Source organism: Marmota flaviventris, chromosome 5 (genome assembly GCF_047511675.1).
Source record: "Marmota flaviventris isolate mMarFla1 chromosome 5, mMarFla1.hap1, whole genome shotgun sequence".
Classification (NCBI taxonomy): Eukaryota; Metazoa; Chordata; class Mammalia; order Rodentia; family Sciuridae; genus Marmota; species Marmota flaviventris.
Genome location: NC_092502.1, coordinates 48,990,421 through 49,017,287, shown reverse-complemented (window position 1 = coordinate 49,017,287; position 26,867 = coordinate 48,990,421). Strand labels below are relative to the sequence as shown.

At 35.6% G+C, this 26,867-nt stretch overlaps 1 protein-coding gene and 1 pseudogene across 3 annotated transcripts in view; both read right to left on the bottom strand.

Moving 5' to 3' along the window:
• Positions 1-23,742, bottom strand: part of Dmxl1 (Dmx like 1) — a 165,721-nt gene extending 141,979 nt beyond the window's left edge. Inside the window, exons 1-3 of one of the 3 annotated variants that reach the window (XM_071612205.1) lie at positions 23,191-23,742; positions 3,651-3,776; positions 1,156-1,227 (exon numbers count right to left, since the gene is read on the bottom strand). In XM_071612205.1, coding sequence (XP_071468306.1) covers positions 1,156-1,227; positions 3,651-3,776; positions 23,191-23,277 — 285 coding nt within the window. In that variant the 5' untranslated portion in view covers positions 23,278-23,742. The remainder of the gene's footprint in view (positions 1-1,155; positions 1,228-3,650; positions 3,777-23,190) is intronic. The other 2 variants (XM_027941104.2, XM_027941105.2) reach the window with 2 other exon arrangements.
• Positions 9,627-11,683, bottom strand: LOC114097164 (protein zyg-11 homolog A pseudogene; annotated as a pseudogene).
• Positions 23,743-26,867: the final 3,125 nt, after the last annotated feature.

Sequence of the window (26,867 nt, the reverse complement as noted above, 5' to 3'; positions counted from 1 at the left end):
AACGCATTTATTTTCTTTGGATTTCTACTGTCTCATTTTTAAAAAGAAAGGAAAAGAATAACAGCTGTTCAAAGTAGGTTAGAGGTAACTTGTGAGATAATGAATTAAGTGAAAATGCCACAAAAATTAACAAAATAATATCTGAAGGTATTTTTACTATAAAACATCTTCAAATTCTTTACATTTATACACAGTCTTTAATATGTTATCCTTATAATAACCACATCAAGAATGATGGCTAGGGCTGTGGCTCAGTGGTAGAGCACTTGCCTAGCAAATGTGAGGCACTGGGTTCAATTCTCAGCACCACATTTAAAAAAAAAAAAATTATTATGTCCCTCTACAACTAAAAATGTTTTTTAAAAAAATAATGACTAAGTTATTAATCAATTTCAGAGTTGAACAAAAAAACTTCTTAAGCAGATTTGCTTAGATTCAAAGAGATAGGAAGCAGCAGAAATAAAACCAGTCTTATGAGTCTGAACACACTGTTCTTTCAACTACACTATACCTATCTTCTTTCATATGGCTTAAATTACTAATCTTCACTAGAGACAGGGAAAATAATGTGGTTCATTTGTTATACTTAAGAGCATTAAAGCACCTATGAAATCTACTATAAATTACCAATATTTGTTACCTACTGATTAACCAGATTTCTTAACTATTTCTGAATATCAATTCCTTATAAAGAAAAAGTCATTGAATTATATTCTATATACATGATATAATAAGCACAAGAAACTAAGTTCTAGAAATGTTAAGAACCTAAAAATAAAACATGTAACTTTAAGAAGAAAATATAAATGAATGCAGATCTAAACCAACAATAAAGTCCCACATAAGGCTACACAATGGTATTTGATACTAGCAATAAAATTAACTGTCAAACTTTAAGTTACTTTTTAAAATATATATTGTAAGATAAAAAATATTAGAAGAAAAAGAAGTAAAGCATTTCAAGACAATTCATTGGCATAATTTAGTATATTATAATAAAAATTTAAATATACTTTTAAGAGCAATGGGATTTAACATGTATCTTAAATTATAGTGTATAATTTATACTGGTTATTTGATGGTTGTTCAGATTTTATACACTTTTAATACTAAAGACATTTCAAATCCTGAAGGAAAAAATGATAAATTACTAACCAAATTTTTCTTTTGTTTCGGTAGATTAACTGGTTCAAAAATGGAGATAATGTTTCCATAGGATGCTGCAATCTTTTGAAAGATAAAAGAAAAAAATATTATAAATATATTAACTTACATATCAAAAGAGCAAAAGAAATAAATAATACAGTTTTAAATATGTCCATACAGACAATTTCACTAATACTTAAAAATGTCAGGTTTGAAGACCATCCTATCTGGGTTGGAATCCTAGTACTGAACCTTAGTATTATAGATATTATAAAAATACACAGGGAAACAATCTTTCTAACAGTTGTTTTTTTGTTTTTGTTTTTTTTTTTTTGTACCAAGCATTGAACCCAGGGGTCTTAACCACAGAGCCACATCTCCAGTCCTTTTTTATGTTTTATTTAGAGACATGGTCCTTTTTAAAAATTATCATTATTTAGAGACAAGTTGAGTGAGAGCTAATCTGCTGAGGCTGGCTTTGAACTTGAGACAGACTCCCAAACTGCTGGGATTACAAGTGTTTACCAACCCATTGGCCTAACAGTTCTATTTTGAGGACTAAAAGTAAGATTTGTAAAACACTTTGCATATATAAAATACAGAGTCAATATTAATTCTTTTCCTTATAGAAGAAAACATATCAATGTAATACTTATCAAATACAGAATCTGACAAATCTCAAAATTGTTTTTAAGGATATTTATCCTTCAAGTTTATGATTCTGTCAGTGTATGTTAAATTTTAAAAAATGAAACCTAGATTTATTCCTTTGCAAATTGCCTGAATACATTTATTTACTTACTTATTTTTGGTTGTAGGTGGACACGATACCTTTAATTTATTTTTACATGGTGCTGAGGACTGAACCCAGTGCCTCACACATGAGAGGCAAGCACTCTACCACTGAACCACAATCCTAACCCCCTGAATACATTTTTTAACATTTTGTTTTATTAGTCTTTTAAGTTATTCTTAAAAAAAAAAAAAATTAGGGAATGCTACAGATTGAACTCAAGAGTCTAATGCACATACTCTACCACTGAGTTACACCCCTCACTCCTGCCTTTTATTAGAATGACCAAAAAACCAAGCGTCTCCTTCATCCTAATGTGGACTAACATGTAGTTTAGTTCATCATAAAATGTAGCTTTCATTGAACATAACAAATTAGATTTCCAACATTAACCAGTTCTATCTGAGTCTGGATAATATAAAAAGTTTTTATACAATAATAAAAAGTGCAAAATTACAAAGCTAGTCAATCAGGCATGAAGAGAATGAAAAAAAACCTCAAGGATTTTTATTATTCTATAACAAAGATCATATTTGGAATATAGTAATAAATAATAAAATGTCTAAACAAGAGAAAGATGAGAGAAACTTGAAGAGATGCAGGTAACAAAAAGAATAGTAATAAAACAAATAGGTAAAAACTGCAACAATACACAATTCTTTTACCAAGATTATTTTTAGGTCCCCAATACTAATTTTTCAAACTGCCAGATTTATCAGAAATTAGGATAGTTTTTTTTTTAAAGGGAGGGGTGTAGATTCTTTTATGATAATTTTTATTCCTCACAGGAAATGTTACAGTGAGGTTAGGAGCATAGCTTAGTGATAGAACACATGCTAAGCATGCATGAGGTCCTAGGGCACACCAAAAAAATTCTAGTGGAATAGACAAACAATGTAGCTAAATATTTGAGGGAGAGGGAGGGAATGAATTGGCAAAATTCAGCCCAGTTATAAACAAGGATGTATCTATGACATATAGAGCTTTTTTAACCTTATATATTGCCTACTAGTAGGACTCACATACTGGTACTACACAGAATTGTATTTAAAATTTAAATTGTATTTAACCTGATCTGTATGCTCTGTTTCTTCTGTTTTTGCTGTTGCTATTTTAGCTTCAAGGTTTTGCAAAAAGAAGTCCAGCCAAAGTTTTTCATTTCTTTTATATACTTGAAAATTAATATTACAGATTTTAGTAGTTAATCAACCTTTCAACACAAAGTTTATCCAAAAGTTACAAGGACATAACTACCTACTAGCAAAGAATGACTTTACCAAATAGTTTTTTAAAAAATTATAAAGTTATAAACAAATTTAATTTTTTTTTTTTTTATGGTGCTAGGGATTGAACCCAGGGCTTTATGCATGTGAGGCAAGCACTCTACCAACTGAGCTATATCCCTAGCCTACAAACTGAATATTCGTCATTACTTTCCCTCAATCCAATTGATCTTTAATTAAGTTTTAGACCAATTCTAAAGGTAGTATTATGTTTCTCAAATCAAATGTTATATCGTATTTTAAAATTTTATAATTACAGAATTTCTGAGACTCTCTAAAATGCTTTTTAGCAAAAAAAAAAAAAAAAAATTGCAGCTACCTTGTCCTTGAAACAAGGCAAGTCTAAACAGGAAAGTCATACTTCAAGATTATCCTTACAAAAACCTGATATTCAAAACAAATCTGCATATTACCACAAGATTACAAACCTTGCCTTGTTGCATTGAACAGTCTACACAACCCACTTGAATATTTCCATGTTTAGCTCCTGGTATTATCTGTAATCTTTCAAAATCGCTTCCCAGTATTACAATGTCACATCCAGATGCGTAAGCCTGAATAAAATAAAACAAAAATGATAAAAGTGTTAAGAAAGCATTATCATGTAGAATATATAGGTATTAAGTAGTGTGTTTTAAACAGAACAATTTTAAATGGTTTATTTAAAAACAAACAAACCTTTATTTGGAATTATTTCTCTTTCTTCTTATGTGTAGCCCAACAGCAAATCCTGTTAGCCCTCTCTGCAAAATGTACACCAATGATTCCACTTCTCTTACCTCCCCTGAATGCTATCAGTCTTATCTAACCCACCATCATCTTTCTCCTGCATTACTACTGTTAATTGCCTGCTTCCATTCTTGTTTCCTTCTATTTCATTTTCACAGAGTAATTTCTTTTTTTTTAATATTCTTTTAGTTGAAGATGAACACAATATATTTATTTATTTTTATGTGATGCTGAGGATCAAACCCAGTGCCTCATACTTGCAAGGCAGGCACTCTATCACTGAGCTACGGCCCCAGCCACTACACTGATTTCTTTAAATGTTTATTTAGGCAATTTTCCCTGGTTAAATGCCTTGAACAGTTTCCCACTGCACTCAGAATAAAATCCAAATTCCTTATTGTAGTCAATACTCCAAATTACTGTCCTACAAATCCATGTCCAGGCTATTCTTTTTTTTTTTTTTTTTTTTAATTTTTTATTGTGGGTTGTTCAAAACATTACAAATTTCTTGACATATCATATTCCACACTTTGATTCAAGTGGGTCAGGCTATTCTTTCTTTCTCTCAATTGGTTTCTGTCCCTACACTACCCTTCCTTCTGTTCTTCCTGCCATCTCAAGGTGCTTTAACTGACTTTTATCTACCTAGTCTTTGTCTAGCTGGTTTCTTTTCAACATTCAAGTATCCGTTTATTTATTTTTTATTTTTTTTATTTATATATGACAGTGGAATGCATTATAATTCTTATTACACATATAGAGCACAATTTTTCATATTTCTGGTTGTATACATAATATATTCACACCAATTTGTTTCTTCATACCTGTTCTTTGGATAATAATGATCATCACATTTCACCATCATTAATTATCCCATGCCCCCTGCCTTCCCCTCCAACCCCTCTGCCCTATCTAGAGTTCATCTATTCCTCCCATGCTCCCTCTCGCTATCCCACTATGAATCAGCCTTCTTGTATCAAAGAAAACATTCGGCATTTGGTTTTCACAATAGCTAAATTGCGGAACCTACCTAGATGCCCTTCAGTAGATGAATGGATAAAGAAAATGTGGTATGTATACACAATGGAATATTATTCAGCAATAAAAGAGAATAAAATCATGGCCTTTGCAGATAAATGGATGGAGTTGGAGAATATAATGCTAAGTGGAGTTAGCCAATCCCAAAAAAACAAATGCCGGATGTCTTCTCTGATACAAGGATGCTGATTCATAATGGGGTTGGGGGCAGGGAGCATGAGAGCATTAGAGGAACTCTAGATAGGGCAAAGGAGAGGGAGGGGAAGAAAGAGGAATGTGAATAAAAAAGATGGTAGAATAAGATAGACATCATTACCCTAAGTACATGTATGAAGACACAAATGGTGTGACTATACTTTGTATACAACCAGAGATATGAAAAATTGTGTTCTATATGTGTAATATGAAATATAATGCATTCTGCTGTCATATAACAAATTAGAATAAATCACAAGCATAATATCAACTCATGAAGTATGGAGTAGAGTTGGTTATATCATCTTTTTTGTTTTTATTTTTGGCCATCCAGTAGTTTGTTGCCATCCAGTAGTTATAATAATAGACAGATATTCAAAAATTAAACCAGTAAGAATGAAGAATAACTAAAAGCAAAGTGAAACAAACTAATTCTCTTTTAAATGAATACTATATTTTATAGAAGGAAGGCTAGCAAGAAGGACAGAATAACTTATGAACACAGAATTTGACCAGAACACAGAAATTCAGTCTTGAGCAGGGTGGGGAGAGGTAAATAAATTCTGAGCACCTTTTGTAGGCCTGTTTATTGTAATAGCATGGACAATGCAATTACTAAATTTTTAAATGTATTATCAGATTGAGCAAATGAGCCAAGGTTTGCACTATGTTAGAAGGTACAAAGATACGAAAGTGGAAAAGGCATAATAGAGCCAGTAAGGTTCAACTAAAACTAGAAATACTAGCATAAGCTCATACTTTCCAAAATATTGACAGTTTCATGTTGATGTGGATATGTGCTAGTTCTATGTAGTGATAGCAGCAAAGACATTCTACTAGCAATGAGCACATTCAGCATCTTGATCTTGTTCTCTACTATTATTCTCTATTAAAAGGAACTAGGAACATCTTGTTATGCAATAAAGATAGGAGGTACTTTAGCCAGGTGCAGCTCAATATTAGATATCTTATTAGACTGAGTTATTGGCTGTCTCTGAGTTAGGACAATGCATGAGTGAGAGAGAACTAATTAGTTATAAGTAAAGCCATTAATAATAATAATAATAAAAAGTAAAGCCACTGAACACACGCTTACTCCCTCTACTATGCCACCATATAATGTCTTATAAAGACACACTGGTATAAATTAAACAATCTTCTTCCACTTCTTCTCATAATTAAAAAAGCCTTATTTGGATGTAAAGTAACCAGGAACTCCATAAATGTTGACAGGAATGTAAAATAGTACAATTACTTTGGAAAACATATACAAACCCTATGATCCAGTAATTTTGCCCCAAAATACTCAACAAAATGTGTCCATGAGTACTCCAGAGATATGTACAAGAACATTCACTGCTCTATTCATAACAGTGCCAAAGTAGAACCAATTCAAATACTATCAACAATGGAATGGACAATAAATTGTAGCATAATCACACAATGGAATACTCTAAAGTAATGGTTCTCAAACTTACTTGTCTCAAGAATCCTTTTTACTTGGGGTTGGGGTATAGCTAAGTGGAACAGTGCTTGGATAACACTTGTGAGGCACTGGGTTCAATCCTCAGCCTCACATAAAAATAAATAAAACAAAGGTATTAAGTCCATCTACAACTAAAAAAAAAAAAATTGTTTTTAAAGTTTCAGGAGATGGAGGATGTACTCTTAAAAAAAAAAAAAAGAATTCTTTATACGTAGAAATGTACTGAAGCTAGTCACTTCACCCATTAGCTTTATTTTTTGTGAATTATCTTATCAATATTTACTCTTGGAAATTAAAACTAAAAAAAACACAATACATAGTATTCCATTAATCTCCAGGTAGTGCCTTTGGAAAACTACACGGATACATGCGAGAGAATTAATAAATAAGTTTGGCATTATTATGAAAATGACTTGGTCATTCGGACCCTCCAAGAGGATCTTACCACAGACTGCTCTTTGCCACTGCTATGTAGCAATTTAAAAAATTATTTTTAATGTTAAGAATATGAATGAATTTTACAATGATGCATTAAAAAATCAAGACATAATTATGATTTTGTTTACTCAGAGTCAAGAAACAAGTGAAATTAATCTAGGGTGATAGAAATCAGGATAGTAATTATTACTTGGGGAACAATGATTAGGAGGGAGAATAAGTGGGTGCTCTTATAAATTATAATATTTTATTTATCAATTTAGTCATTTCATATAGAGGTCGACTTTGTGAAAATTCAATAAGATAGGTCCTTATGATTTCTACCCTTTACTGTAAAACTGTAAAACATGTCTTCAGTAAAAACCCTAAGGAAAAAAAATATCATTCTCAAAATCAAAGTCATTTTTATACTTTTTCACTTAGTCTCACTTTTTCCCAAAATGGAAAGTACAGTTGTTCACTAAATTTTAAAATGTGGTTCATCCAGATAAACTTAAAAATGAAAAAGAAACCCATCTTATTTAAAATGTAACAGTATAAAGGGTCTAGTGAAACTATAATTTCAAAATTCATTTCAACCATACCACTGTACTAATGCTAACCCCAACGGATAATATCCACAATATACTGAAAAGGGCAATTTTATTTTTTATTTTTAAACTGTTTTAGGCAAGGAAGGAATTCATACTTTATTCCTCAGAGCATGATGCAGCATGTTGATAAAAGATTTTATGTGCAGTAATTAAAGCTGGATCTCAGAAAAGCCATCCCTTTTTTACTTCATGTTAGATAAAAACACCCACTAAAATGTATAGCAGTCTTTCTGGCCCCTCCTCTTCCTCCCAGTTTTAGTCATAATCCCACCAAATTAAATTTTAGAGGACTGAGATTTACAATTCCCATATAATATTTCTTCTAAACACTCTCATTTTCAGGCTCTAAACCCACTATGTCCCACATGCATCCCAAGTATGCATATTGATACAAGCTTGATATAATTTATCAAATTGCTGGGGAAAAGACAAGAAAGAAAATACTAAAAACAATTTTTGAAAAAAAAATATACATCATAGTATAAAGGTGTATTAAGAATTGTAAGGCAATAATAATAATAATAAAGCTATTGTAACAAATAAATAAAGAGATCAGAGACCAAAAAAAATAAAAATAAAGTAGCATTTACTATTAAAAAATATATATGTATATATACATCCATATATATATATATACATACATATATACATATACATATATATATATATACATATATATATATATATTTACACACACACATGTTTCTCTTCCCTCTACCTCTCAAATGAAAAGTATTCAGGTGTCTGTGGGGAAATAAAAGAAAGTAAATCTTTTCTCCCTCCTGCAAAAGAGGTTCTATTTTCTTAAAAAAAAAAAAAAAAAAAAAATCCCCTGCACCCCAGGTACTAAGGATTGAACCCAGGAATGCTTGTTCTACCACTAGGCTACATTTCTAGCTTTTTTTTTTTTTTAATTCTGAAAAGGTCTCATTAAGTTGCCCAGGCTGGCTTAGAACTTGTGATCCTCCTTCCTTAGCCTCCCAAATAGCTAGATTTACAGGTTTGTGTCACTGTACTACATCATTTCTTATCTTTTGTTCATGTGCTTCTTTTCTGGTAGCTTCACATACCAGGAATAACAACCGACACATTTTAACATAAATACCAAGTCCTCTTGGTAGGTCTGTCCTTATGCTTCCCAGTAAAGAGATTCTATTTTCCTGACAAACTCCTAAAGTGGAGAAACTATTCAAGGCCAAAGATAAATGGCACAGCTATTCCAACACAAGCTCCCAGGTCTTCCCACAGAGTCCACTGTATTTGATTTTTTCCAAATTACTGCTGAAGGGGTTTCCCAAAATGACTGTGATGTGATTAGGGATTATGGTGACCATACAAATCTAGCGTTTCTATAAGTTATAGAAAACCAACAAGAAAAGGACAATGAGACAGCCAATACACAAACTCCAACAACTGTTTTCAATATTCAATTACTGACAGGGAAGAAGACTTTAAGTTGAGGAACAGAGCTCACCTTCAAAGCTCTCAGGTTAAGAAGAGTGTTCAACAAATAAAGTCAGATTCTGACTGTGGGAAGCCATTCTCGCACGTGATTGGGCACCTCCCGGATTGGGTGTGAGGCGCTCTGGCTAAACTGTGTTGGAGCTTTCCCCACCCTCTCCAGGTGCGAGAACCTGTCCATGTGGGGGTTTGACTGACCACTGACCCTGAGACCAATCACTGACCCTGACCTTGGAATGCTGCCCCCCTCGACCTTCACTGGATGGAATTTTCCCCTGAATTTCTTGTTCCTCAATAAAAGGCCACTCCGTGGCGTGCTCTCTCTCCTGCTAGCCCTGAGTAAGCCTTGCTGCCCTACCGGGTGGTTCGAGGTATGAGCCAGAGAGGTGAGAGCCGTCTCGGACCTGGTCATAGAAAAAGGTAATTGAGTCTGTGTGTTTTATTTTGATCTCACTAGTTAACTTTTATGCCACGAACCTCTTTAATGAAACCAGTGTGCTGGTCGCCTGGTGGATCTGACAATTCATAAAATGCATCCTTCAGTTCTCTAGAATGGAAATTGCTATCTATTGTACTTGGGGGTTTACCTGACTATGCTCCTGGATACCATACAAAAGCTGCAATCTTTCTTCTTTGACTAATATTTTGAAGTATCTGCTTGGGTTTTTCCTGCAGACATGATACATAGCCCACAATGCCCAGGCTGAACTGTTGGTTGAGAGAAGTTGCCAAGGAGTGTGAAAAATGAATTGCAAGATCTGTAGGTCATTACTAACATTCTTACAAGTTGAATTTGGCCAATACTGCATGATTGCAAGCACATCCTGGAAAAGAACACTACTCTGCAGGTCAAAGAATAACCAGGGCTGTTTGTCAGGTAGACTACAGCAGAATAGCTCACTGATAATTCCTTGGTATGAAGTAAATTGCTGATTTGCTTCATCACATCTTTAGTCACTATTGGAAAAGAACTCTTTGACTTCAGCTATGTTGTTTAAAAGACCAAGTACTTTGTTTTGTACTGAAGACTCTGAAAAAAGTCACTAAAACTTGGATAAAGCTCATCAATCCTTGATTTTCAATGATATGTTGCAGTCACCTGGTAACTCTGTAAGATAATAAAGAGCTTTCAAACTAACAAGAGGGTAACAACATCTACATTCTTAGTGATCTTTGTTTTATTATTGCTAGAAGTTCCTTAACTTCCATGAAGAGCTCTTCTTGAAGTTGTGCAATTTGCTCAGGTGACAGCTGCAGTACTGGAATCCAGGTGATGAGCACTGCCACTGTTTATGTAACCAACTTGGCAGTATCAACCCTGTCAAATAGAATATGCATAAGAATTCTTCAACTGATTAAGAAAAGAAGACACCACTTCTATAACTATTAGTAATAGGAAAAACTTTTCAGAGTCTTGAAAAGTAAACAGGTAAACAGGCATTGATCAGAGCCAGGCCCTAACGTGTTGAGAGCACAACCACTGGCTGTGAACTGCACTGGCAAATCCCTAATGAGTCCTTATTCCTTTAGTAACAAACTTTGAAATGGCAGGCATGATTATATGCATTAAAAATGCCTCTATGAAGAACCTATAAAGAAGGCTGGGATTGTGGCTCAGCGGTAGAGCGTTCGCCTAGCACAGGTGGGACCCGGGTTCGATCTTCAGCACCACATAAAAATAAAGGCATTGTGCTGTGTCCATCTACATCTAAAAAATAAATATTAAAAAAAGAACCTATAAAGAGATTCCTTCATAAAACATGACCTGTTCCTATATCAGCTCAGTGCTTCAGAAATCTAACTCATATTGGCTTCTCCAAAAAATCTTCAAGTCATGTAGTAAAGAAGTCAGAATAACCAGTATCTGTAGCTAAAAGTCCCACAAATTGTATTACAGGCTACTGTGGTATAAACAACTCTACAGCTCCATCAGTGATGAAATTGCCCCAAGAAATATCCAGGGAAATATTTGGCAGGATATCCTTCTTCTGTATCAAATAAAAAGCTAGCTCTGATTTGAGTTGCCTTTGATCAAAAATATCAAGGTGAAGCAGACATTTAAGTTCTCTGATGACTACAAGGATTTGTGGTTTGCTCGTTGTTAGGCTTCAGGTAGTGCACTGTGAGAGACTTGAGTCAATCCTTACAGGTAAGAAATGCAGATATGCTCATGACCAGAGTATTAGCGATATCCAAGTTTTCCAGGTTTGGTAACTAAGAAACATTAGCCAGGTCTTCATTGTGAAAGTAAATACTGAAATCACCTAAAATGTGAAGACCAGTAAGATGACCAAAGGACAATAGTCTTGAATCTTAAGAAATGCTTATTAAGTCTAACAGGAGACACTGGAGGTTTTGCTAGATCCAGCTACTGCTGCAAAGTCTACTTACAATGTTTGGGACTGGAAGGTCAGAGTGCACTGCAGTGATGTCTACCTTAACGAATATGATGGCAGAAGACTTTTATGAAAGTAAATGCAGAGATTTTAGCTTTTGGGATATTAACCATCTCCAGGTTCATTTGCCTTGGAAAACACTATTCTATCAATCAGCTTCTTTTTACCACACACCAGCCTGAGCATCCTTCTGGGCTTTGGGAAGGAAGAAAGTCCAGGGTGACAGGACCACATGCCAGAACTATGGTGATCCCTGCCCATGGGGCACTAAGAAGAGAAGAGGCTATAAGCAGGGGCTGGGATCCTGTGAGAGCTATCAGTCCACAGCAGGCAACTGCTGGACAGCATCAACTAAGGCAATTTTAAATTAGCAAACAATTTGTTTGACATGAAATAGACAAGGCAAAATGAATATCCACTTTGTTATACTGATAAATACATAAACTCCAGGTCACTCAATGCCTTCAACTGTGGAAATAAGATAGTACAGATAGAGGATCCCTGTAATTATATAGAAGCCACAAAACAAGTTAAAAACAGCTGACAGTATTATGATAGTAATTAACTTGTTCTCTCCAGTTTTGTTTTGTTATCAACAACTAACAAAATCTTAGAAGATTCCTTAAGTAGTTATTTTATTCTTGGCAGTTCATCTCTACAAAAACCTGGCATGTTACAGACACAACCACTGTCATTCGTTATCACAAACAAGTAGATATTTATAGCAGACTATACACATGTTGGGTAAACTTTCATTAATTCATTAAATAAACAGGCTGAAACCAATTACACAAAAACATTTTTAATTTGTGTGTGTGTGGGGGGGGGGGGGGTAATTGGGACTGAACAGGAGCATCTGCCTCTGAGCTATATACCCAGCACTTTTTAAACTTTTTCTTATTTGTTCTTTTAGATATACATGACAGTACAGTGTACTGGGACATATTATACATACATAGAGTATAACTTATTCTAATTAGGATCTCATTCTTGTGGTTGTACATGATGTGGAGTTTCACTGGCTTGTATTCATATATGAACATACCAAAGTTATATCCGATAGTCTGATTCATTCTTCTTTCTTTCCTATTCCCATCCTCCCTTCCTTCTCTTCATTCCCCTTTTTCTAAACAATGAACTTCTGTTCTTCCCTACCCCAACCCCTTGTGTTGGGTTTGTGTATGTGTGTTAGCATCCACATATCAGAGAAAACATTTGGCCTTTGTTTTGGGGGGACTGGCTTATTTTGCTTAGCATGATATTCTTCAGTTCTATCCATTTACCAGCAAATGCCATAATTTCATTCTTCTTTATGGCTCCATAATATTCCATTGTACATATATACCAAATTTTCTTTATCCATTTATCTGATGAAGAACACCTAGGCTGGTTCCATAGCTTAGCTATGGAGAATTTAACTACTACAAATATTGTTGTGGCTGTATCACTGTAATATAATTTTAAGTCCTTTAGGTATATACTGAGGAGTGGGATAACTAGGTCAAATGGTGGTCCTTTTTATATTTTAAGACAGGGTATCACTAAGTTGCTAAGGTTGACCTCAATCTTGCAGTCCTCCTGTCTCAGCCTACTGAATAGCTGGGATTAGAAGCATGCACCACCACGTCCAGATTAATTACACAAAATTTTAATAAGTAATACAAAATGAAATGCAGTTAAAAAATAGTCTGTCAATCTGTGAGATGAATAGAGAGCCTACAACTTGGGAGCAAATTTTTACCCCTCACACATCAGATAGAGCATTAATCTCTAGGGTATATAAAGAACACAAAAAGCTAAGCACCAAAAAAACAAATAACCCAATCAATAAATGGTCCAAGGAACTCAACAGACACTTCTCAGAAGTGTCAATCAACAAATATATGAAAAAATGTTCATCATCTCTAGCAATTAGAGAAAAGCAAGTCAAAACTACTCTAAGGTATCATTTCACTCCAGTCAGAATGGCAGCTATTATGAAGACAAACAACAATAAGTGTTGGTGAGGATGTTGGGAAAAAGGTACACTCATACATTGCTGGTGGGACTGCAAACTGGTTCAGCCAATATGGAAAGCAGTATGGAGATTCCTTGGAAAACTGGAAATGGAACCACCATTTGATCCAGCTATCCCTTTCCTAGGTCTATACTCAAAGGACTTAAAAACAGCATAGTATAGGAACACAGTCACATTAATGTTTATAGCAGCACAATTCACAACAGCTAAACTGTGGAACCAACCTGAATGTCCTTCAGTAGATGAATGGATAAAAAAAAAATGGCAAATATACACAATGGAATATTACTCAGCAATAAAAAATAATAAAATCATGGCATTTGCAAGTAAATGGATGGCACTGGAGAAGATAATGCTAAGTGAAGTTAGCCAATCCTCAAAAAACAAATGCCTAATGGTTTCTCTGATATTAGGAGGCTGATTCCTAGTTGGGTAAGGAGGGGGAACATGGGAGGAATAGACAAACTCTAGATAGGGCTGTGTAGGAGGGGAAGTGAGGGGGCAGAGGGTTTGCAAGGATGGTGGAATGTGATGGACATCACTATCCAAAGTACATGTATGAAGAAGATACAAATTGGTGTGAACATACTTTATATCAGAAATATGAAAATTTGTGCTGTATATGTGTAATAAGAATTGTAATGCATTCCGATGTCATTTATTTTTTAAAAAATCAATTTAAAAATTTTAAAAAATTGTCTGTCAAACTTCAAAGAAAAAAAGATAATCCTTTGTTTACCTTTTATTAAAACTTATGTGGTGGCACATACCTGTAATCCCAGCAACTCTGGAAGCTGAGACAGGAGGATCTCAAGTTCAAAGCCAGCCTCAGCAACAGCACGGTGCTAAGCAACTCAGTGAGACCTGGTCTCTAATAAAATACAAAACTGGGCTGGGGATGTGGCTCAGTGGTTGAGTGACCCTGAGTTCACAAAAACAACAACAAAACAAAACAAACAAAAAACCAACAAACAACAACAACAACAAAAAAAAAAAAAAAACCCACAATGTTACACTTCATAGCTAGGAGGATAATTTTGTTTTGTTTTGCTTTGTTTTTTAAAGAGAAAGTAGTCAAGCACAGAGGTACATGCCTGTAATTCCAGCAACTCGGGAAGCTGAGGAAGGAGAATCACAAATTTGAGACCAGCCTCAGCAAGTTAGTGAGACCCTGTCTCAAAATAAAAATAAAAGGACTGAGGATGTAGCTCAGTGGTCAAGTGCCCCTGGGTTCAATCCCCAGTACACTCCAAAAGGAAAACAACAAGTATTGGTGAGGATGTAGAATAACTGAAACCCTCATACATTGCTGATGGGAATGTAAGATGATGGAATATAAAGTGACAAAAACTGTGAAACAATTTGGCAGTTCCCCAAAAGTTTAAACACAGTTACCATATGCATAGCTGTTTCACACCTAGGTATATAGCCAAGAGAATTAAAAATACATGTCCACATAAAAACTTGAACAGAAATGCTCATAACAGCATTATTCATCATAGACATGGAGGGGAAACAACTCAAATGTCCATCAACTGATGAGCAAATAAAATATGCAATGGAATATTATTCACCCATAAAAAAGAATGAAATACTGATACATGCTACAACACAGATCTTAAAAACATTATGCAGGGCTGGGGTTATAGCTCAGTGGTAGAGCACATGTCTCGCATGCATGAGGCACTGGGTTCAATACTCAGCACCACATAAAAATAAAGAAAGAAATTGTGTCCATCTACAATTAAAATTTTTTTAATTATGCAAAGTGAACAGAGTCAAATATAAAAGACCACCTATTATATGATTTCTTTTATATGAAATATCCTGAATAGAGAAATTCATAGAGACAATAAGATGACGGAGGTAAATAAGAAATATATGCAAGATTAATGGTTGTAAGTAGGACTGGGGTGAATAGACAGTAACTATTAGTGAATGGGGATTTCTTTTGGATGAGAAAAATGTTCTGGAATTAGGTTGTGCTAACTAATGTGTAACTCTGTGAATATATTAAAACCACTGAAATATAAACTTTAAAAGGGTGAACTTTATAGTACATGTACATCTCAACAAAGTTGTTCTAAAAATACATACTGTAATGCTACATCAAAAAATTTCCTCTGGGAAATAAATCTTTATGACAGTCAGCAATCCAGGCAATTCAATAGTTAGCTCCGGAGGGCAAGAATCCAGCTTATTTGTGATTCTTTCCCACACTGTATACAGTAGGATTTCAAATGCAATAAAAACTCAATATTTCCAAATGAATACTTTCTTTAAATCCTTCATAATTTATGCTTTTGAAAACCTCTACACACAGACTCAATTTGTCCACAGTTAGTTAAAAGAAAAAAGTAAGCAAGAGGTACTGTGGATAAAATTGTAAGGTCTACCTTGGTCCTCAACTCTGCAGATCTTTCTTATCCACACTTTATGTGTGGTCAATACTGATAGGTTCTTATTCCTTCTATAAAAGCAAATTTGGGGCTGAGAATATACAGCTTAGTGGTAGAGTACTTGCCTACCATGCACAAGGTCCTGCCTGGGTTGCATCTCTAACACCATCCAGAAGCCAATTGATCACAGAGACTTAAGTGTGAAGATGTTTGGATAGAAGTATTACCTCAACCATGCCGGGTGTGTTGGCACATGCCTGTAATCCCAACAGCTCAGGAGGCTGTGGCAGGAGGATCCTAAGTTCAAAGCCAGCCTCAACAATTTAGCAAGGCCCTAAACAACTTGGGTGAGACCCTGTCTCGAAATAAAAAACATAAAAAGGGCTGAGGATGTGGCTCAGTGATTAAGCACTCTTAGGTTCAATCCCTGGTATCCCCCCCAAAAAAAGTATTACAACTAGCTTTTTTCCTTTAACATATTATGTTTCAATTTTTTAAAAGTTCTGACTCAAAATTTTGACTACCAATAAGCAATGACTCCCAAAGAAATGGCATCAATAAATGTTAACTGAATGAAATAATGAATAAAGGAAGAATGCTATCTTTGTGGAAAGTCGAACGGAAGCTAAAAATCCCATGTCCCTACCCTAAAACCTTTAAGTCGCCAAAATTTTACATTTTGAAGATTCTAAATTGGGAATGTGGAGAAGGCAAGGCAGTCCAAAAGAAGGTGTGTAGGCCTTGACTAAGGTGAACTTAACCTATGGAGCAGCTCTTTTGACTCCAGCACAGGTTCTTTTTTCCAATTGTTCTCACAGTATGTACAAGGCCCTATCTGACAGCTGTTTGAAATGTAATAACAAAAAAAGATGTCATTGCCACCAGAGACAATGCAGTCTAAGTAGATGACAAGTAAACAAGGAATTACAGGACAGGCTTTGAATATGATATAACTAAGCCAGAGAAACATAATGCTCAACATGACAAATGACAAAGAGAAAGCAATATATGGAGAAATATATTGATTCAAGTTAGCATCAAGGTGATTGCTGGTGACAAAGGGGACAAGCACTGCCAGAATTTAGGGAGTTAAGAAGCAAGTGGAAAGTTGCAACAAGTATAGTCAATTCAAGGATTATAGCTAAGAAGTCAGAGACAACTTGTCAAGAGTTTTCTGGCTGGTTATTTTTTTTAAGATGAGAATTTTAAGCATGTTTTAGAACTTCTAGAAGAGTATATACACTGTAACTGAGGGACTAAAGTCCTAGAGACACACTGAAAAGATAAGATCCAGAACAAAGAAAAAGGAATTAAGCCTGGACATGCAGGAAACAACCCTTTAATTGTACCAGGAGGAGAGAAAGAATGGATACTAATAAAAGTGGATTTTTCAGCTTAAAACTGAAAATCAGTTAGGATCTGACAGATTCCAGGTAGTAAGCTTATATAAATAAGAGAATGTTGGGGTGGGAGGTTTCAGAAGATGACACTAAAATTAAAACAGGTGGGAGGATTCCTGTGATGCTTTGAGGTCCCATCTGAAGTTGGCAAACATGACTTTATTTTCCACATAATTTTATTACATGCTCTAGGAGTGCTCACGAATCAGGGAAGTGCAGTTGGGGTTGCGGCTCAGTGACAGTGCTTGCCTAGCACATGTGAGGCACTGGGGTCAATCCTCAGCACTACTTAAAAATAAATAAATAAAGTTATTAAAAAAATCGATGAAAGGGTTGGGGTTGTAGCTCAGCTTGCCTAGCACATGTGGCGCACTGGGGTCAATCCTCAGCACTACTTAAAAATAAATAAAGTTATTAAAAAAATCGATGAAAGGGTTGGGGTTGTAGCTCAGTGGTAGAGCACTTGCGGGGGGGGGGGGGGGGGATGGGGGGTGTTCCATCCTCAGTACCACATAAAAATAAATAAAAATAAAGATATTGTACCTATGTACAAGTATAAAAAATATGATGAAAAATATTTTAGAAAAAAGAATCAGGGATGTAAGAATGAACACAGAAGTGATCAAGTTTGTGTGATTTGATCAGACTCAATGCAAAGATAAACAGTCAAGAAAAGTTAAAGAATATTGCAACAAAGATTGATGCTAAATTAACTCATGCCAAATTTTCTAAATTATAAAATCTAAATATGTAATACTAACTATACTAACAAAAATTAAAAAGGGCAAGATTTGAGGTCGGATTTCCCTATAGCTATTTTCATTTTGGAACACAGATATGATATGAATTGATGTGATCTAAATACCTCACAAATCTGCGGTAAAAAGAAAAGAATCAACTACTAGAAAAGGAATTCAATGGCTGGGAGAATAACTCCATAGTAGCTCAGGAATGAGTTCCATCCCCAGCGACATGAAAAAAAATAATAATAAACAAATAAACAAAAAAGGATACATGGCACTGTCTTATCAAACAAAAAGGTAATATGCCTATATTACAACTGGTACACAAACTGCTTCTATCAAAACATCTATAATCAGAACGTTCTTTTAATAACCAATGGAAAATCCTTGTACTAGGCACACATGACATTAGGTTGCTTACTTGATGCACAGGAAAACCTGGGGAAAATGTATTCTATCAAGCATATAATCAAACATGATTTTTAGCTTTAAATTTTGACAGAGAATCTTCTCAAATATTCTAAATTTCAAAAAATATTCAAGACTATAACAGTCAATATTCTACTTTGGAAACCCTAGATTTCTGTAAGATACTTGGATTTTCTTTTCACTGACCTTTTGTTTTAACCAATCATATCAGGTGAAGATCCTGAAGAATTTATTGTTAGTATATGTCCTAGTTAAATGACTAGGACATAGTTTGGTAAGTTGTAATCAATGTTTATTATTGTTTTAAAATACTGAGAATTAGTACTAGTATTAAAGGTACTTTAATTTTATAATGTTTTATAAAGAAAGCCAAATTTTTTAAGAAGTCTATAATGCCCTTATAATCACCACAAACATATTTATTTCTCCAGATATGAACAGCAGCAAACTTTCCCCTTCTGCATTCTCCCCACTCACAAAAACTCACGTGGCTCCTTCCAAAATATAAAATAAAAATTGTTTCCCATCCTCCCAATGTAGCAATTATGCCCAATCAGGCGTCCCTGCAGTGAACAAAACAGAGTTAAACTAAAGCCTGCTTACTGTCACAGAGAGTTGAGAAAGGAGAATGCTGTTTCAGTCCCCATTTATCTACCAGCATCACATAGCTGCAAGTCTTGTGATTTCTAATCTGGGTCCCCTTAGCTAGGAACACTGAGATGCCTAAAATTAAATGAAACCTTTCCCTCCTATAGCTAAGGTGTTAAAATTCCAAATCAGAAAAACGAAGTCCTAAATATTAGCACAATTTTTTCTGTCTCTTGGTAATTAACTCCCTTTCCATTTCATTCAAAACAGTTTCAACATGAAATATGTACAAAAATATGAGGTTCTAATTAACAGTGCCTCTCTTATTGCCTTTTATAAGCAATATTTTTTCCTAAAAACCAAAAATTGTCAACAGATCGAGATCAGATAGCTCACATATTTTCTCTAAAAAATCGGAAGTAAATCAACAAGGAAATAGGGTAAAAGAATCATTCCAATAACCAAGGAAAAAATAATTTTGATTTAGTGTACCGAAGACTTCCCTAGTTCCTTACTTATGTTGATAATAAAATGCATAACAATTGGCTTTGAAAAAATGTAAACAAACTTTAACAGAAATATTTTATTTAGGTTCAAATCTAAATTATAAAGCTATTTTAAAACACAGTAATTATTAATCATATTGCAGAAAGGCTTCTTTATCCATATAATCAATCAACTCAACCACTATTTATCAAGCACTTTCTAGTGCGAGGCATTATAATGACTATAACTCTAATTTCATAAACGTTGACATTTTAAAGAGTCTTACATATTCTAAGCCATGAACTTAGAGCTGTGCACTTTTTCATGTAACAATGTATAAGTACTATTGCAGTCACATTGTACCAGAGAGAAAAAAAGAAATATAAAAGATTGCAAAAGAACTTGCTCCATAGATAACTATAAGGAACCATGCTAGAAATTAAAGCCATGTAATGACTCAACTATAAGGCATCACCACTCCCTCAATCATTATTCTAGGTACTTGCCAGGAAGCCACAGCAGACACACACACAAATACACAAGGCAAGACTAGTTAATGATATAATAAAAGTACAAATAAAGTGTGATACATGGTCACTGCCCACTAGAAGCTTTCTAACTAAGGGCAAAATCAAAATAGTTTGATGTTTGTTTAAGTATTTTTTAAAAATCTAATATTAGGTACATTAATCTCTATTAATAATCGCATGTTTTAAAATCTAGAAAACATGGTAAGTGGTGTTCAATTTCATTTCAATTTAAAACCTTTCAGATTTTATTGAGAAAACAGGATCTCACTTCTAGAATCTTCCAAAGCCAAAACAGGTGAGTTATTTGGAAATACGCAAAGTAAGGAATTACAAACCCAGGAATGTCTTACGGCATAAAGCACCAGAAGGGATAAAAGAATTTTCTAGGGGGTACTTCAAGAAGATTTCATATCCCTACCCTGAGTAAAACTGCAATTGAGACCAATTCTTAGTCTTCACATATTATCTACCATTAATTTTTGCTATCTGCAAAGAAAGAAAGAGAAAGAAAGAACAATCAACTGATCAGGGCTAGGGGTGTACCTTAACGGAAGAGTGCTTACCCAGCATGATTCAGGCCCTCCCTGGTTTGATCCCTACCACCAAAAATAATAATAATAATGATATTAATTAAGATGTTAAAAACAATACTCAAGGAATAAACCATAGATTCTGTATTTTAAAAACAATACTCAAGGAGTAAACCATAGATTCTGTATTTTAACATGAGAAACAGAAAAAAGGGCAATTTAAAGAGAGATCAATTTGAGACGTGTGTGAGTATTCAGGAAATTAAGAGCAAGAACCCTAGCTTCTAACAGAACCATGGATATAATGTTAAAGAGTCAGGGATGGACTGGCTGCAATAGAGAAAACATGACTGATAATCCTTCAAGTACCCACCCAAATTAAAGATAGCTGGAATTTCTTTATATTAAATAAACACACACACACAAAAAAAAAAATTATTTATTGAGCCAGGCCCAATGGCTCACACCTATAATCCCAGTTACTCATGAGGCTGAGGTAGAAGCATTATTAAGTTTGAGGCCAACCTCAGCAATTTGGTGAAACTCTGTTTCAACCATAAAAAAATAAAAGGGGCTAGGGAGGTAGCTCAGTGGTAGAGCGCTCTGGGTTCAATCTCCAGTACAGCAACAACACAAAAACAAAAAACAAAACTTATTTACTCTTTTGTTTCCAGAAATCTGGGAGAAATCTGCAATAAGCTTGCAGGGGGATGATTAAAGCCTACTTTAGGGAAATAGACTTTTAAAAACAGAACTAAGGAACAAGCCACATGATGGCACATTAACTGACTTCTCCTAAAAAATAACACAGAGGCAATTCACCAAGGTTTTAAAGAATGCATCCTTAAATATTTATTGTATATGTAATCTGAAAGTATTTACATAGATTCTGATTGCCTTCTTTAAAAATTTCTTAAAACTTACATTGGGGCTAGAGTTGTGGCTCAGTGGTAGAGCACTTGCCTGGCATGTGTGAGGCACTGGGCTAGATTCTCAGCACCACATATAAATAAATAAATAAATAAATAAATAAATGGTTCATAGACAACTAAAATATATGTATACATATAAAATTTTTAAAAAAATCTTACATTGAAGAAAGTGCTCATATAACTCCAGGAGATGATACAAAATGCAACATTACTATCCTATAATCCCCCACTAGGAAAACCCCTAAGGATGAGGCTTATTTCCTTCCTTTAAGTAACAAGAATAGAGAGCAATGCCCAGTTATAGGGAGAACACAGTTGCTCAGACCCTAAGAGTTCATTCTTTCCCTGAATATTCTGCCTAGGTAAACATTTAGAATTAGAATTTCAACAATTACTACTGTCAAGTGCAAACTAAGGTGTGCATGAGTCACTCTACAGGGAAGGAATAGTCTTTAGTTGAAAGCAAAATGCTAGGTTAGCATAACTCTAAAAGTAGAACTTAGGCATTAAATGCCTAAGTCATATTAAATGTTGGGTATTTATACTAACAAAGGACACAGAAAAAGTCAAAGTTAGACAGTAAGATTAGAAATTTAAGCCTCCTAAACCTGGGGCATTTGTTAAGCTATTTACTTTGTTTCACTTATATAAAGTGTTACTTTTAATCACAACTAAAGAGATAATCTACACAAGTTGTAGCAAAAGTCATCATCATTACAAATATATTTAGACAAAAGGTATCACCTACAATACTGATTTACAGTTTGAAACTATAGCAAAAGCCACACTTAAGGCAGAAAAGGCCACTGTATTGATAAACAGCAAATGTGGGGCGGTCCTCCTTATAATACATGGGAAGACCAGCAAAAATCAAGTTACTTTGAGTGACCCCTTAACCTGGAATTACTACTCCATAGCAAAAAGAAGTTATACTGAAAAACAAGGTGCAACTTTCAGTAATTAATTCGAACAATTCGAACAATCTTTAAAGTTTTCAAAGACGTGACTGTTATATGTGAAATTCAAAGAATGGTAGAAAAGAGTTACTTTTAAAATACTTTTTCTTTCCAAAGTTGTTCCTTAGTGAATCTGAAGAAAAATAAATGAAAAGCAGCTTTCACTCAGTGCTGGGGTTGATAGCAAACAATTAGTAATTGTTTTAAGACACCCACTCATTTCAACTACAAAGATACTTTAACTTACAATAAAAACCGAAACCAATCTCAAGTATTTCTACATTTGACAATTTAGGACTATGGAAAAGGAAAATAAAAAGCCCTCAACTCATTACTCAACAAAGATTTTGGACAAATGACTCTGGCAACCACTGTGGTTCAAGGAAATAAGACTAAAAATATTTTAAATCCTAATACATTCTAACTTCTGATTTCAGGCTCTACACGGTAAAATGTTTTTGCCACCTTCGTTCTCAAAGGCCAGGTCCGCCTGGGCCCTAAGTGACGGGGACCCGGAGGGAGCGACCAGGCGCTCCCGGCCTCGGTCCTTCATTCCCGGCCAGCCGGGCTGGCTCCCGGGCGCGAACTAGTCTAGGGCGACGCGGGAGTCTCTCTCACTCACCGTGAAGCGCTGATCGCCGACACTGCCCACGGAGAAGCAGTGGTCGCCAGGGTTCACAGCTCCGGTCAACACCTGGTGCAGGTTCATGTCGGCGCCTTAGTCGAGCCGTAGACGCCGCGTCCGGCTCATGCCCGGGGTCAGCGGCCGCTTCCCTCCTCCTTCCCTTAGGGGCGGCGGCCGCTCTTCCGCGGCGACGCAGACAGTGATAGGCGCCAAAAGCACGAGCCTCTCAGCTGGGGCCCGCGGCTCATCCCGTGCCCAGGCAGGCAAGGCCCGGAGGGGGCGGGTCGGCGAGCGGTGAAGCGCCGCGCTCCTCGGCGCACCTGTCACTGCGCGCGAAGGCCCAGGTGAAGCTCCGGGTCCACTCACCAGCCGCGACCAGGTGCCCACTCACCAGCCAGGAGGGCCGCGCTGTCCGCACAATTCCTCTGGGCCCAGGTCAGCCGGCACTGACAGAGCCCAAGTGGCGCGGGCAGCACGCGCTCGACTCCCAGCCTGACCTGTCCCCTCCCGGCTCCGGTGCCCTCCACCCCTACAGTCCCCGGCCGCTCACTACGCCTCTTCGGGTCCCTTTAGCCGAAATATCGCGAGATTTCCCTCGGCAGGAAAAAAAAAAATGGTGCAATTGAAAAAACATTCCCCCGAGTAGATACAAAAACGCCTCTTCTGGTCAGAAGCTGGCCAATCATGAGCTCAGTTCCACCTGGAGCTCCGCCCAATACAGAAAACAGGCCAGTCTTTTGGAGACTTGTGAAGGAGCTCACTGTCCGTTTAAGCTTTGAACGTAAATGAGCCTAGCAGAAGACTAATAAATCTAGGAAGAGGTGAGTCTTGTCAAGTTATGCTCTAGTTTAGGATTTAATTTAACTGTTGAGAAACAAAGTTTCAATGAGAGAAGTGCCTTCTAATGGAATTTCAGTGTCCTTGTCCTGTTAGGACTACAAATCCCAACATGCACCACTCTCCAGGCTACTCACGAGAATCTTTAAGTAAACGTGATCCTCCAAACATCTGTTGGCAGTGTCGGGGTTACTCCTGGCCAGTGCGCCTTTCCAACTCGCGGAGCAGGAGAATTTGATGATTTTGAAAGGATTAAACATTTGACAAGTGCTAACGTGGTATTTTTAAATTTATAATTGACATATGTTTTGAAATGGTATTGTTCTAATATTGCGCCAGCCCTGCTTTGAGCATTTGTTTTGGGAGAACCTAAGAATTCCAAAATGAAAAGTGTCATTTATATTTTGGCAGAAATTTGGTATTATTATTGACAAACGTTAGTTTATACGTCTTCCCCTCTATACTCTAAGTCTCCTTAAAAGCACATTGTGTCCTGTTCTTCTCTGTACCTCAAACATTTAGCAGTGTCAGTTTCAATTTAAGTCTTAAGTAAACGTTAAATAAATAGCAATAACTAGAAACACTTCATCTCACTAAAAAACTTCAAACTACTACTGGGGCCAGCGGAGAGCATGGCACAGGCGGGTACTAGTAATTTTATTTCCTTTTCCTAACGCTTTTGCAGTATATGTTTACTTGGTCTTCCAATTTAAAGTTATTTTAAAAACAAGTTTAACAGCCATCTCCCCCCCTCCTTTTTTTTTTTTTTACACTTGAAAGATGAAAGTGATTCCCTTATTTCGGTGTATTCGTAAAGATGAAGGCCAAAACAATTTGTTCTATGTGTGTGTGTGTGGGGGGGGGGGGGTCCTTGGGATTGAATCCATGGACTTGTGCATGCAAGGCAAGCACTCTACTAGCTGAACTGTATCCTCTGTCCTGTCTTTTTAAAAATATATATTTTTTTGTTATGGTCTAGCATACCTATAGATGATTTTTTTTTTCAGACAAGATCTTCCTAAATTGTCCAATATGGCTTTGAATTTAGATCCTCCTGCCTCAGCCCCCCAATGGCCAGGATTACTGGTGTGCACCACCATTCCAGCCCTGAACTTGTTTTATAATTATAATTTCAAGTTTACTTAAAGTGGCTTTAAGTTAACTTTGAATTTATTTTATTTTTCTTTCTTTAAAAAAAAAAAAAAAACTGGGAGAGAGAGAGAGTTTTAATATTTATTTATTTATTTAGTTTTCAGTGGACACAACATCTTTGTATGTGGTGCTGAGGATCGAACCCAGGCCGTACGCATGCCTGGCGAGCACCCTACCACTTGAGCCACATCCCCAGCCCTTATTTTGTTTTTCATGCTAGAAATTGAACCCAAGGCCTTGTACATACTAAGCATACAGTCTACCATCAAGCTACACCTCCTATATTTTAGACCCTAAATCAGGATTGATTTATATACTTGGGATAGACTACCTGATTTGAATGTTATACTTACCACTTACTTTGAAAGGTAACTTAATCTCTTTTTACTTTACTTTTCTATAATATGGAGATAATAGTAAACTTTCCTCATATTATTATCATAATAATTAAATAAGAATAATGTTATGAGCATAGGAAGCATTTGATAAATGTTTCCACTTGTTGTGATTATTCCTAAATAAATCTAACCTTTTGACATAATCTTTCTAAGGCTTTCCAGTGTCAAGTCTCAGTCCAAATCAAACTTCCCAATGATGTTTGAGGCTGCACAAAAGTTCTGAGACTATCCAAATCTGAATCCAAAAACTATAGAACTAAGCTAATAAAAAGCAAAGGCATGGGCTAGGGTTGTGGCTCAGTGGAAGAGCTCTTACCTAGGATGTGTGAGGCACTGGGTTCAATTCTCAGCACTGCATATAAATAAACGAATAAAATAAAGGTTCACCACATCTAAAAAAATATTTTAAAAAGGAAAGGCATTCTTTTGATTATTATTCATCTGAAATACTCACACTACCTTATGTTAAACTAAATTTGGTCTGAGGATGCTCTATTCCTTGATTCCATACATAAGGACCGGTAATCTAACTTAGCATTTAGACAAACTGGAAGTCTAATTAAAAAGCATATTATTATTATTATTATTATTATTATTATTATTATTATTCCTCCTTCTCTTCTTCCTCCTTCTTTTTTTTTTGTACCAGAGATTGAATCCAGTGGCACTTTACCACTGAGCCACATCCCTAGCCCATTTTTTTTTTTTTTTTAGGTATAGTTGGACACAATACCTTTATTTCACTTATTTATTTTTATGTGGTGCTGAGGATCGAACCCAAGTCTCGCACGTGCAAGGCAATCGCTCTACCGTTGAGCCACAATCCCAGCCCCCTAGCCCATTTTTTTTATTCTAATTTGTTATATATGACATCAGAATGCATTATAATTCATATTACATATATAGAGCATAATGTCTCATATTGCCAGTTGTATACAAAGAATATTCACACAATTCATGTCTTCAAACATGTATTTAGGGTAATAATGTCCATCTCATTCTACCATCTTTCCTACCCCCATAACTCCTCTATTCCCCTCCCACCCCTTTGCCCTATCTAGAGTTCTAATTCTCCCTTGCTCCCCCTCTTAACCCCAATATGTACCAGCCTCCTTATATCAGAAAACATTCAGCATTTGTTTTGGGGGGGATTGACTAACTTCATTTAGCATTATATTCTCCAACTTCATCCATTCACCTGCAAAGGCCATGATTTTATTCTCTTTTATTGCTGAGTAATATTCCATTGTGTATATATACCACATTTTCATTATCCATTCATCTACT